General features: G+C 46.3%; 1 protein-coding gene across 1 annotated transcript in view; it reads right to left on the reverse strand.

The window, feature by feature from the left end:
• The window catches only part of LOC139265891 (guanine nucleotide exchange factor DBS-like), a 429407-nt gene that overhangs the window by 120418 nt on the left and 294534 nt on the right, over positions 1 to 14455 (reverse strand). The window contains exons 18-20 of the mRNA XM_070883437.1: positions 11091 to 11160; positions 6188 to 6280; positions 4808 to 4900 (exon numbers count right to left, since the gene is read on the reverse strand). Of these exons, the coding sequence (XP_070739538.1) occupies positions 4808 to 4900; positions 6188 to 6280; positions 11091 to 11160 (256 nt within the window). The remainder of the gene's footprint in view (positions 1 to 4807; positions 4901 to 6187; positions 6281 to 11090; positions 11161 to 14455) is intronic.

A 14455-nucleotide genomic window follows, 5' to 3' on the forward strand; every position in this document is an offset into this window, starting at 1 on the left:
TCGCCTTCCTGATTACCTGCTGCACCTGCAAACTAAATTTTTGGGATTCATGCACAAGGACCCCCAGGTCCCTCTGCACTGCAGCATGTTGTAATTTCTCCCCATTCAAATAATATTCCCTTTTACTGTTTTTTTTCCCAAGGTGGATGACCTCACATTTTCCGACATTGTATTCCATCTGCCAAACCTTAGCCCATTCGCTTAACCTATCTAAATCTCTTTGCAGCCTCTCTGTGTCCTCTACACAACCCGCTTTCCCACTAATCTTTGTGTCATCTGCAAATTTTGTTACACTACACTCGGTCCCCTCTTCCAGGTCATCTATGTATATTGTAAACAGTTATGGTCTCAGCACCGATCCCTGTGGCACACCACTAACCACCGATTTCCAACCCGAAAAGGACCCATTTATCCCGACTCTCTGCTTTCTGTTAGCCAGCCAATTCTCTATCCATGCTAATACATTTCCTCTGACTCCGCGTACCTTTATCTTCTGCAGTAACCTTTTGTGTGGCACCTTATCGAATGCCTTTTGGAAATTTAAATACACCACATCCATCGGTACACCTCTATCCACCATGCTCGTTATATCCTCAAAGAATTCCAGTAATATATGAGCGATATATGAGCGTTATACGTCATTTCAGCGGTAAAATGGGCATCAAGCATACAAAAAATGTGGAAAATCTAGCCCTAAGAAATTTATAGGCAAAAGTAACATTTAACACATAAAAATTAACCAATTCTAAATGAATTCCCTATTGTTTCTCATACACTGTTCTAAATCCCTGGAAAATGAATTCTCCATAAAGCCTACTCCTAAATCAGAAGCTTTGAGCCTCAATTTATAGTTGTGCTGAATTGTTCTCTGCCGCTCTGAGTTTTTCTCTGCCTCTTTCAGTGCATTCCCATTGTTTAGTTTTTCTCTACATTATCTATTGCTTTCCCTATATGTGCAAGCATCCTTCATGTATGTCTAGGATTTTTGTTAAGTGTTCATTTTTTGAGTTGAGATATATTTGCAACAAGGGACATTTCTTGGTTGCATTCATTTAAACACAAAGACGAGAGTTTTGACCCACTGAGAACAACGGTCTGAAAACCAATGGCTGCCCCTGGCTTATCACTGATTACCCTATTCTGCTTCTTTAGCAGTAAGCTATTATTAGTGGTAACGGGCCCAAGTTTCCACACGCGCCTAGAACGGCGCAGTCCTGACCTGGACGCCCGTTTTTCGCGCCACAAAGTGCACCTAAAAAAATCCTTGGTATTCTCTACCTAGTTGCAGGTCCTCTGGCCCTCGGCGCAGCGCAGCACGAGCTGTGGGGGCGCTGAAAACAGTGCCGGGACCTCTGCACATGCGCGCTACAGTGGGCACGCAAGTGCAGTAGCTCCAGGCGCCGAACTGTGTGGGAGGGGCCCGAAGCACGCAGCCCCTAGCCCTGGCTGAATGGCCTCACTGGGGCTGCGTGAATAAGGCTCCTCCCACGGCCAGCTCCTGCTCTGCCCCCCCCCCCACCCCGACCAGACCCGACACCCGCTCCCCCCCCCCCAGCCTCCGGACCAGACCCGACACCCGTTCCCTCCCCCCTGCCTCCGGACCAGACCAGACCCGACACCCGCTCCCCCCACTGCCTCCGGACCAGACCCGACACCCGTTCCCTCCCCCCTGCCTCTGGACCAGATTAGACCCGACACCCGCTCCCCCCCCCCCCAGCCTCCGGACCAGACCCGACACCCGTTCCCTCCCCCCTGCCTCCGGACCAGACCAGACCCGACACCCGTTCCCTCCCCCCTGCCTCTGGACCAGATTAGACCCGACACCCGCTCCCCCCCCCCCCAGCCTCCGGACCAGACCCGACACCCGTTCCCTCCCCCCTGCCTCTGGACCAGATTAGACCCGACACCCGCTCCCCCCCCCCCAGCCTCCGGACCAGACCCGACACCCGTTCCCTCCCCCCTGCCTCCGGACCAGACCAGACCCGACACCCGCTCCCCGCCCCCCCATCTCCGGACCAGACCCGGCACCCGCGCCCCCCTCCCGACTGACCCGACCCGACCCGCGCTCCTGTTCCCGCTCCCCGCCCCCCCGACTGGACCCGACCCGACCCTACCTGCGCTCCTGTTCCCGCTCCCCGACTCCCCGACTGGACCCGACCCGACCCGACCCGCGCTCCCGCCCCCCGACCCGACCCCCCCCCCCCCACTGGACCCGACCCGACTCCCGCTCCCGGACTGGATCCGACCTGACCTCCCCCCCTCCCTCTCTCTCTCTCTCTCTCTCCCTCCCCCTCTCTCTCTCCCTCCTCCTCCCCCCCTCCCTCTCTCTCTCTCCCTCCGCCCCCCCTCTCTCTCTCCGCCCCCCCTCTCTCTCTCTCCCTCCGCCCCCCCTCCTCCTCCCTCCTCTCCCTCCCTCGCCCTCCTCCCTCCCTCTCTCTCCCCCCCCACTCTCTCCCTCTCTCTCTCTCCCCCCCCCCGACCCGAACCGAACCTCCTCGACCCGACCCAACCCAACGCCACCTACCTGTAAATCTGGTGCTGGGGACGGGCCCTGCCCGAAGTCTCGGGCCGGCCCGTTCAGCCTTCGGTCCCGAAAGGCCTGCCTGAAGCACTTTCACACAGGTAGGAAAATGGTTTATTTAATCTTTTCTTTGCTTATAAATGTTTATTCAGGTTGGATTTATTTGTATAATATTTGTATAAGTATAAATAAGGATTTATTATAGAATTTAATGACTTCCCTTCCCCACCCCCCCACCTCGTCTGACCGCCTAATTTGTAACCTGCGCATGATTTTTTAATGTGTAGAACAGGTTTTTTCAGTTCTACAAAAATCTTCACTTGCTGCATTCTACTTTAGTTTGGAGTACGTTTTCACTGTGGAAACTTTCAAATCAGGCGTCAGTGGCCGGACACGCCCCTTTTTGAAGAAAAAAATTCTGTTCCAAAGTAGAACTGTTCTACCTGACTAGAACTGCAGAATAAAAAATGTGGAGAATTGTGATTTCTAAGATAATCCATTCTCCACCAGTTGCTCCTAAAAATCAGGTGCAAATCATGTGGAAACTTGGGCCCAACAGGTGTACCATTTTACCTGCTCCGAGCCACTTTGAAGCATACATTTCTTCTCAAAAAGAAACAAGGAATTGAAGAGCTAAGGGAATTGGAGCAGGCAATAAAAAGAGGGAAATACTCCAGGGAGGCAGTTGTAAGGTTGAGGTTCTGCGTGCCATGATCACAGTGGTGGTACTAACATTGTTACCTGAATTCCTGAGGAGTTTTAGGACCCAGTTAAGTCTCTCTCCCCTCCCCTCACCCCCCAGGATAACCACTCATAGGGAAAAGCTGCCGAAAGTCACATCTTTATTCAAACTTTACCTAATGAAACCTTTCTTTTTTAGTCTGTCTTTGAAATGATGCCAGTAGTTCAGTTTAGAATAAGGTTTCATAACATTCCTTTTATCTTTCATAAAATGTACTTATTTTGTTAATTTTGTGGGATTTATGTCTGGACAATAAATGTAGTTATTTTGTATGCTTCAGGATTGCTCTTACAATTCTAAAAGAACTTAGCAAACGTCTTAAATAATATCATTTGAGATCTTCAGAATTAGGATGGCTTTTCATTTCAGGCCTTATTTACATAAGTATTATGATTGTTTGAAGTAGTTTGCAAACCCTATCAAAATATCAACACAAGTAATTGAAATTATCTTACTTATGTAACTAAGTCATAGGTCAATCCATTTCACTTTCAAACAGGCACGTCATGTAATAAGGCTATTTATTTAATTGATCATTCTCATAACTAGGGGTGGAGCTAAGGGCGACAGATGGGGGGGCGCGGGAGGGGGGGATGTCAAACAAAGTCAGATTTGGCCAACTTTTCCCCGAGATTTCATCAAATGGGTGGATAGTCGCTAAGTTTAAACCATTATACACTTCTCCCCTATAAAATCGCAGTGAACTCATCGTCTCCATTATGCAGATTCCCTCTTCTCACCTCTGCACACCCTCCCTGTTTTCCCTTTGGAATGCTGCCGCTAATCTCCTGTCCCACTTCTCCTGCAGCAGCTGACTCTTTTTCAGCTCGTACCGCAGTGAAGGGAGACCTGATAGCGGACTTTCAAGATAATGAAAAGGTTGGATAGGGTAGACGTAGCGAAAATGTTTCTACTTGTGGAGGAGTCCAAGACGAGAAGTTATAAATATAAGATAGTCACTAATGAGTCCAAAATTCAGGAGACACTTCTTTACCCAAAGAGTGGTAAGAATGCGGAATGCACTACCGTAGTGAGGCAAACATAAACATATTTAAAGGGGAAGCTAGGGAGAAAGGAATAGCAGGCTATGCTGATAGGGTTAGATGAAGAGGGATGGGAGGAAGCTCCTGTAGCGCATAAACACCGGCATGGACCCGTTGGGCCAAATGGCCTGTTTCTTTGCTGTAGACTCAATGTAACTCGATTTAACTGCCTCTTCTTCAAATTCAAAATAGTTTTTTTGGTAACCTGGTTGGGGGAAATTCACAGACAAGTATGGAAAAGAGTGCTTCAATCCTGTACATGAAACCTTTTAATCTCCAAACAATGCAGTGAGACATCGCTAGTTAAGATATTTTCATACCAGAAATTGTTACACTAATTTTGTATGTTATATCATTGATGCAAAAATTGTACATGTTTCTATCTAAATTATAGGCATGGTGCCTGTAGTACTAAAATTATCCAAAATTTAGTGCACTTCTTTTGCCTCTGTAAATCTTCAGCCACTCTAATGGCAGATCTTTGCCAAGAATCCTGATTACCTTTAGGAGAAGTTGATACTTTGTAATCCTTTGGACAGGTTTCAAGAGGTAGGCATCCAGGGAAAGTTTATGATCCAGTTTACGTTGGCACTCCTGGAAAAAAAACACAAAAAAATAAGGCTTTATAGCTTAGTAACCATTAAGGAAGTCCTGTTGTATTAAATACTGATCCAGCTAATCCTGCTTCACATGCACATAAATGGCAAGCAACCAACTATATGGAGTGGTACTCAGTGGGAACCAGAAACACAATTTAAAGAATCAATATGCATTTAGAGAGGATAGGGGTTTAAAAAGCAAGCTATCTGAGCGCTTGGCAACTATGATGAGCTTCTCGCACTTAGTGCTTGAGGTGATTCCGAAGGGAATGAGGAAGTTGGGTTAAGGAGGACCCAGTTGTCTACTTTTCTAGTTACAACAACAATACAAAAAAAACAATAGCTCTGTATAGGGAACAACAACAATAAGTTACCTTTAAAGTAGAAAATCTTTAAGGCACTTCAGAGATGTAATCAGACAAAATTGGATGCCGAGCCAAAGAAAGAAATACTTAGATTTATATAGCGTCTCAAAGCGCTTTACAGCCAATGAAGTACTTTTGGAGTGTAGTCACTGTTGTAATGTAGGAAACGCAGCAGCCAATTTGCGCACAAGCAAGCAGCAATGTGATAATGACCAGATAATCTGTTTTTGTTATGTTGATTGAGGGATAAGTATTGGCCAGGACACTGGAGATAACTCCCCTGCACTTCTTCAAAATAGTGTCATGGGATCTTTTACGGCCACCTGAGGGAGCAGACGGGGCCTCGGTTTAATGTCTCATCCAAAAGATTGCACCTCCAACAGTGCAGCTCTCCCTCAGCACTGCACTGGAGTGTCAGCCTAGATTTTAGTGCTCAAGTTCCTGGAGTGGGACTTGAACCCAAAACCTTCTGACTCAGAGACAAGTGTGCTACCCACTGAGCCACAGCTGACACTTGGGACCAAGGGGTGAGATATTAGATGAGGCGATCAAAGAGATGAGTTTTCAGGAGGCCTTAATGAGGAGAGGGGAAGGAGAAGCAGAGGGTTTTAGAAATGGAATTCCAGAGCTTGACATGACTGCCAATGGCGAAGGCAATGGGGAAAGCACAAGAGACCAAAGGAATGGAGAGTTCAAGGGGTGTTGTAGAACTGGAGGATGTTATAGACCTAGGGAGAGGCAGCAAACTCATACAGAGACAGGGTGTGGAAACAGTGGACAGCATTGCGGAGCCAGCAGAATGGTGTTGTTACTGCCTATTGTACATTTCTGTGTGCTATGCATTGCAGAGAACCATCTGATTATTATTCTATATATTTTTGCGATAGAAAATCATAAGAATAACACAGAATTAGTACCTGAAAGAATTGGCAGTCTCCACACTGTCTCCAAATAGCTTCTGAACGTGGCTTGTTTTGACAATACTTTTCATAAATCTGTAGATCCTCTTTCTGTAGAAAAAAATAATTTTAGAAACATTCTTTGAAATAAAAATAGAAACAACTCTCTAAAAAATGGATAGAATTGAGAAACAAATAATTGTGTAATTGTAGCTTAACTCGAATAATCAGCAGAGTACAATGACTTGGATACTAAGGACAGCATGGCTGTACTTATTTACTGCCAATGCTGGGGTTTTGAGATTTCTGGTCTTTCAACGATGTTTCATTGGATCTGGAAGATGGATCTGATACCCTATTATCCAGAAGGTATTCTTGTATTTTCCCCTTGCAGAGTTGCATACCAAAAGGATAACAATTTAAAATTTGTGGTTATGTGCTTAATAGAATTAACGCAGACTTGTGTAATTCTGCAAAATTCTCTTCAAAATGGTGGCTATTGCCATAGAAACCATGGTCTAGAAATTTTTGGCTCCCTTCCCCCCCCCCCCCCCCACCTGATCTTATGTTTTTTTTCTCTTTGTCTCCAATGGCATCTGGTCATTATTCCGCATTTCACACCCTATCTAGACTAACCTTTTTCTAACTTCTGCCATTACCATTTCAATTCGGCCCATCATCCCTTTTGTCTCTCTAATCTCTCCTGCCTTCCAGCCTATCATAAACCTTCCCTTTTGTTCTTTCTTCCCCTCTCCCTTAAGAATCTATTCTTTTCGAACATTCGGCAGTTCTGACGAAGGGTCACCGACCTGGAACGTTGGGGCCGAAATTCAGCTTCCCAATAAGGCCCGTTACTACCAGAATGTAGCGGCCAGGCGGCAGAATCGAATGGCTGCCTATTTGTGGTCGAATGGGTGCTGCCAGAAAAATTCAGCATGGGGGGTTTTCTGGCGGCTTTAAGTGCGTCATCATTGCGCGCACTGCCGGGATCCCCCACCTCCAGCAAAATTCAGGCCCAAAAATCTAATGCCCGCCGAGCGGTGCCCCCGACAGCTTTTTCTGTTGGTGCACCTTGCATTCTGTCTGTGAGCCATGTTTGCATGGCGGCCATTAAAGGCGAGGGCCCACTGCCGTAGCCGATATTTTATTTTTTTTGCCGGCCAACTAGTCGGTTGGACTATTATACTCTCAGATTCGGCCGGCCCACCAACAGGCAACCTGGCACCCCCTCTTGGGTGTCAGGCCGCTGGCCCGGCCGAAACCTTCCCTGGTGGCCCAGTGGCCGATCCTAAATAATTGCTGCTTCTCTCCTCTTTAAGTTAAGGCGAGAACGTGGTGCCGCAGACGCGCAATGACATCACCACCGCTCCGCTGCTAAGTGGCAGTGGCGGAGAATCCGTCCCGCCTCCACTTCTGCCCCTCAACAGCACTTACTGCCGCACTTCCGCCCCCATTATGACCGACTTCCTGGCCGCTTCAAAAAAAAGGACAAAGAGCTGAATATCAATCAACAGTTGACCTCATCCTACCCAGCGCTCCCGTTAACTCTGTTTTTCTCTCCACAGATGCTGCCTGACCCGCTGAGATTTCCAGCATTTTCTGTTTGTATTTCAGGTTCCAGCATCCGCAGTATTTCACTTTTGGCCTAGAAATTTGTTTTCCCTGACCAATATTGAGCCTCGGGCCTCATTAACATCAGGGAACAATCTCCGGCATGAAGTTGGTGCCTGGTGGGATTTCCACAGGCAATGACAGCGCTGGGAGGGAGAAGCAAGGCTGGACTTGGTGCGGCCCTGTTGGTATATGGAACTCAGCTAATTTGGCTTCTGAAAGTGTTCATGTTTAGCTCATTCAAAAAGTGATTGGCATCATTGAAGAGGGAGAGAGAGAATTACAGATCACCCTAGCAACAGCCAGTGTTCAAGACTGAAGTAAGGCCTTGGGATATTTATCGTACCGCCATACTATAAACATCCCACTATATAGTATTCCAACTTATGCAAAAGGATAGTGATATACATTGGAAAAGGATGTTGACATACGAATGTGTAGAGAAATATAAACTTGTGCGGAAAAGAATTGGCTGAAGAACAGTGCCTTGAACAGAGACTACTAAATAAAGCAAGGCCACTTTCCAGTTCGATAAATAAGCTTTTTGTGTTAAGTTAGGAAAGAGAGAAAACTACAAGACTTGAGCGCATGCCTACATTCAGAACTGCTGACAAAACTCCGCTTGTAGACTGCGTGCTAAATGGGATAGATTCACAACAGATCTAGCTGCTCAAAACTGGGCATCCATGAGGCACTGTGGACCATCAGCAGCAGTAGAATTATATTCCACCACAATCCGTAACCTCATGGCCCGGCATACCCCTCACTCTACCATTACCATCAAGCCAGGGGACTAACCCTGGTTCGATGAGGAGTGTAGAAGAGCATGCCAGGAGCAGCACCAGGCGTATTTAAAAATGAGATGCCAACCTGGGGAAACTGCAACACAGGACTACATGCATGCTAAAAAGCGGAAGCAGCATGCCATAGACAAGACTAAGCGATCCCACAATCAACGGATCAGATCAAAGCTCTGCAGTCCTGGCACATCCAGTTGAGAATGGTGATGGACCATGAAACAACTAACGGGAGGAGGAGGCTCATTGAATATCCCCATCCTCAATATTGGCGGAGCCTAGCATGTGAGTGCAAAAGACAAGGCTGAAGCGTTTGCAACCATCTTCAGCCAGACGTGTCGAGTGGATGATCCATATCGGCCTCCTCCTGAGGTCCCCACCATCACAGAAGCCAGTCTTCAGCCAATTCAATTCACTCCACATGATATCAAGAAACGGCTGAATGCACTGGATACAGCAAAGGCTATGGACCCTGACAACTGAAAGTTTGAGCTCCAGAACTAGTCCTGCCTCTAACCAAGCTGTTCCAGTACAGCTACAACATTGGCCTCTATCCGACACTGTGAAAAATGCCTAGGTACAAAAAGCAGGACAAATCCAATCCAGCCAATTACGGCCCCATCAGTCTACTCTCAATCATCAGCAAAGTGATGGAAGATGTCATCGACAGTGCTATCAAGCAGCACTTATTCACCAATAACCTGCTCACCGATGCCCAATTTGGGTTCCGCCGGGACCATTTGGCTCCAGACCTTATTACAGCCTTGGTCCAAACATGGACAAAAGTGCTGAATTCCAGAGGTGAGATGAAAGTGACTGCCCTTGACATCAAGGCAGCCCTTGACCAAGTGTGGCATCAAGGAGCCCTAGTAAAAATTAAGTCAATAAGAATCAGGGGGAAATCTCTACACTGGCTGGAGTTATACCTAGCACAGAGGAAGATGGTTGTGGTTGTTGGAGGTCAATCATCACAGGCCCAGGATATCGCTGTATGGGTTCCTCAGGACAGTGTCTAAGGCTCAACCATCTTCAGCTGGTTCATCAATGACCTTCCCTCCACTATAAGGTCAGAAGTGGGAATGCTCGCTGGTGACTGCACAGTGTTCAGTACCATTCACAACTCCTCAGATAATGAAGCAGTTCATGCCCAAATGCAGCAGGACCTGGACGACATTCAGGCCTGGGCTGATAAGTGGCAAGTAACATTCGCACCACACAAGTGCCAGGCAATGACTAGCGAGAGTCGAACCACTGCCTCTTGACATTCAACGGCATTACCATTGGCAAATCCCCCACCATCAACATCCTGCCGGTTACCATTGACCAGAAACTTAACTGGAACAGCCACATAAATATTGTGGCGACAAGAACAGGTCAGAAGCTGGGTATTCTGTGGCAAGTGTCTCACCTCCTGATTCCCCAAAACCTTTCCACCGTCTGCAAGGCACAAGTCAGGAGTATGATGGAATACTCTCCACTTGCCTGGATGAGTGCAGCTCCAACAACACTCAAGAAATTCGACACCATCCAGGACAAAGCAGCCTGTTTGATTGGCACCCCATCTACCACCTTAAACATTCATTCCCTCCACCACTGACGCACCGTGGCTGCAGTGTGTACCATCTACAAGATGCACTGCAGCAACTCGCCAAGGCTTCTTCGGCAGCACCTCCCAAACCCGCAACCTCTACCACCGAGAAGGACAAGGGCATCAGGTGCATGGGAACATCATCATCTGCAAGTTCCCCTCTAAGTTACACACCATCCTGACTTGGAAGTATATCGCCCTTCCTTCGTCGCTGGATCAAAATCCTGGAACTCCCTCCATTACAGCACTGTGGGAGTACCTTCACCATACAGACTGCAGCAATTCTAGAAAGCGGCTCACCACCACCTTCTGAAAGGCAACTAGGGATAGACAATAAATGCTGGCCTTACCAGCGATGCCCACATCCTATGAATGAATTTTAAAAAAATCTTCGCTGATCTTCTAATGTGGAGGACTGGAACACCACCTCCCGTCTTATTTGGCCATGTTTTGCTCGCACCTGTTGTAGGTTCTGGTTCTACTCTGCCCCTCATGGGAAGTCCCAGAATCCCAGGACGATGTAAAAGGGTGGAGACTAAGCATCTTGCGTCTTCGTCTCTGTTCCCTGACCTTTGCACCTGAGAAATAGGTAGGCCCCAGGCACTGATCCAAAGAATGTCAGCCCCATTGTTTTTTCTGCACACTGCCAAATGGAGACGTACTGTATCATAGTACACAAAATAACATGCTATGGAAGGAGTTGAGATAATGAGGATCATTTTCCACTTTAGTGGAGGAAAAAAACTGGTAGTAGTCAATGAAAAGGAAAATCAAGCAGGCTGTATAGCAGGTGGCCGATCTGCTACTGTCAGTTTTCCAGAGCCGCAGAAGTTGAGAATTATCCCCCCTAATTCAACTCTGATTACATCATTAATTTTCTCAAAAGTTATCTGTTCGAAAGTTGCAATGGAAGTGTTTTACTTACCCTTTTTAAAAAACATGTTCCTACAAGTTCAGGGTTTTCCATGCAATTTTCAAGCTCTTTAAGAAATATCCTTAAAAGAAAAAGAACATTTTATTTAATAAAGACATGTGGATTATTGGCCAAATACTCTATGCAGAACAAGTGTTCAGTCATGTTCTAACCACAGGAATATAATCTATGGAATGCAATAGGTTCAGTTAAACTATAGGTAGCCTGGAAGTTTTCTCATAAAAATTTGCCCTGAGACTTAGGAGAAATTTCATAGAGTAGCTTCTCCCGGGAGTTTTTATCTTTGGTTATTCACTTTCCTTCAGATTATAAAATAGGGACGGGTTGGCGGGGGGGTGGTAGAATTTTGCCTTCAAGGTCTGGGAGGTAATCTGGTGGAGTAAACTGCACACCCTTTGTCGAACTCAACTGAGTTCTATTGATTTTCATTGAGTTCCATAAAGAGCAGGAGGTCCACACTGCCAGGTTACTGCCCAAGCTGTGAGGATGAAAATCTACACTACAGAGTCATGGCAGTACCAAATGTGCATGTTCTGAATTTGATCGATTGAATAATCTTTTCTTGTTTTATACTTCTGTATGTCTGCCTGGCTTAGCTGAAACCGGACTGGAGATGTTCAAATCTAGAGTTGTGGGAAAGATGACCACAGATTTAGGAGGCAACAGCATGATCAAGGACTTTGGAAACTAAAGGGCAGTAGGTCGCAAGGATAGAGGGGTCGAGGATGTTTTTTTGAGGAGGGGATGTTGCAGTTTTGAAAGGGTGGGGATAGTACCTGAGGAGGGGAAACCATTTACAATGTCAACTAGCATAGGGGCCGGGATAGGAAGTTGGGTGGTCAGCAGTTTATTGGAATTGGGTCAAGGATGCAGGAGGTGGGTCTCATGGACAAGATTAGTTCAGAGATGGTACGAAGGGAGGTGGGAGAGAAATTAAAGACATGTGCTTAGGGCTAAGGCAGGGGAGAGCCTGGGGATGGGGGGAGGTAGGCTTGTGGGCAAGAAGGGGGGAAGCAGCAGAGGCAGCTAAATGGATGGTGACAATCTTAGTGATGAAGAAGTCCATTAGCTCCTCACACCTCTTATTGGAAGGCAGAGGAAACAGGGTAGTGGAGAAAATAAGCAAGGGGTTATCTTTGCTTTGCAGGATGATCCTAGAGTAGTGGGGCGTTTTGGCTGAGAGGAGTGAGGCCCAATAGTGCTCAATATGGTCACTTTTACTTGGTTTTACTTGGAAAAAGGGCATCAAAGGTGAAGACGAGGGAATAGCCAAGCAGATCAACAGCTGCAGAAGCATGGTGGTGAATGGAGAGCCAAAGGCTAGAGAGTTTGAAGTTGGGAGTTTGAAGTTGTAAGTGACTTGGCAGAAGGTTTTTTCAGGGACAGACAAAGAAAGAATTGGGGTTAGAAGGCAGTTGGGGAGTGTGGGTGGTGAGGGATACAACAAAGTGGCCGGAGGTGGCATTGTCCGTGATCAGGACCATGGGAGTAGAGAGGCCATGGGAGATGACAAGATTGAGGGGCTGGCTGTGAATATGAGTAGGAGAGTTTATATGCAGAGAAGGCAGGAGGTCAGTGAATTTAGAGGCGAGATGGCAAAGTAACTTGAGATGGAAGTATGGTAGTGTAGTGTTTGAGAATCTGAATTCAGTTTAAAAGCTGGTATCAGTAAAAGTGACCATGAAGCAGTCAGATTGTCATAAAAATCCCCTAATGTCCTTTAGGGAAGCAAACTTACCATCATTACCAGTGTGTCCTATATGTGATATGGGGGTAGTGTATAGCATGAATAAAGGATTGGTTAACTAACAGAAAACAGAGAGTCGGGATAAATGGTTCATTTTCAAGTTGGCAATCAGTAACTAGTGGGGTGCCGCAGGGATCAGTGCTGGGACCCCAACTATTTACAATCTATATTAACGACTTGTAAGAAAGGACGGCGTGTAAAGTAGCCAAGTTTGCTGATGATACAAAGATGGGAGGAAAAGCAATGTATGAGGAGGACACAAAAAATCTGCAAAAGGACATAGACAGGCTAAGTGAGTGGGCAAAAATTTGGCAGATGGAGTAAATTGTTGGAAAGTGTGAGGTCATGCACTTTGGCAGGAAAAAAATCAAAGAGCAAGTTATTATTTAAATGGAGAAAGATTGCAGTGCTGCAGGACAGCGGGACCTGGGGGTACTTGTGCATGAAACACAAAAGGATAGTATGCAGGTACAGCAAGTGATCAGGAAGGCCAATGGAATCTTGGTCTTTATTGCAAAGGCGATGGAGTATAAAAGCAGGGAAGTCTTGCTATAGTTATACAGGGTATTGGTGAGGCCACACCTGGAATACTGCGTGCACTTTTGGTTTCCATATTTAGGAAAGGATATACTTGCTTTGGAGGCAGTCAGAGAAGGTTCACTATGTTGATTCCGGAGATAAGGGGGTTGACTTATGAGGAAAGGTTGAGTAGGTTGGGTCTCTACTCATTGGAATTCCGAAGAATGAGAAGTGATCTTATCGAAACGTATAAGATTATGAGGGGGCTTGACAAGGTGGATGCAGAGAGGATGTTTCCACTGATGGGGAAGACTAGAACTAGGGAGCATAATCTTAGAATAAGGGGCTGCCCATTTAAAACTGAGATGAGGAGAAATTTCTTCTCTCAGAGGGTTGTAAATCTGTGGTATTCGCTGCCTCAGAGAGCTGTGGAAGCTGGGACATTGAATAAATTCAAGACAGAAATAGACAGTTTCTTAAACGATAAGGGAATAAGGGGTTATGGGGAGCGGGCAGGGAAGTGGAGCTGACTCCATGATCGGATCAGCCATGATCATATTAAATGGCTTGAGGGGCTGTATGGCCTACTCCTGCTCCTATTTCTTATGTTCTTATGTTCTTATGATTCAGTTCCACATAGACATGATGAACTCTCAATTGCCCTCTGAAATCAGAGATTCATAGAATGATACAACACAGAAGGAGGCCATTTGGCCCATCGTGCCTGTGCCACTCTTTGAAAGAGCTATCCAATTAGTACCACTCCCCTGCTCGTTCCCCATCTTTCTGCAAATTTATCCTTTTCAAGTATTTATCCAATTCTGTTTTGAAAATTATTACTGAATCGGCTTCCACCACCCTTTCAGGCTGTGCATCATAACGACTCGCTGCGTAATTTTTTTTCCCTCATGTTGCCTCTGGTTCTCTTGCCAATTACTTTAAAGCTGTGTCCTCTGGTGACCATCCCTTCTGCCACTTGAAACAGTTTCCCCTGATCAAAACCCTTCAATATTTTGAACACCTTTATCAAATCTCCACCTAACCTTCCCTGTCCAAGGAGAACAATGCCAGTTTCTCTAGTCATTCCACG

The sequence above is a fragment of the Pristiophorus japonicus genome, chromosome 6, assembly GCF_044704955.1.
Source record: "Pristiophorus japonicus isolate sPriJap1 chromosome 6, sPriJap1.hap1, whole genome shotgun sequence".
Classification (NCBI taxonomy): domain Eukaryota; kingdom Metazoa; phylum Chordata; class Chondrichthyes; family Pristiophoridae; genus Pristiophorus; species Pristiophorus japonicus.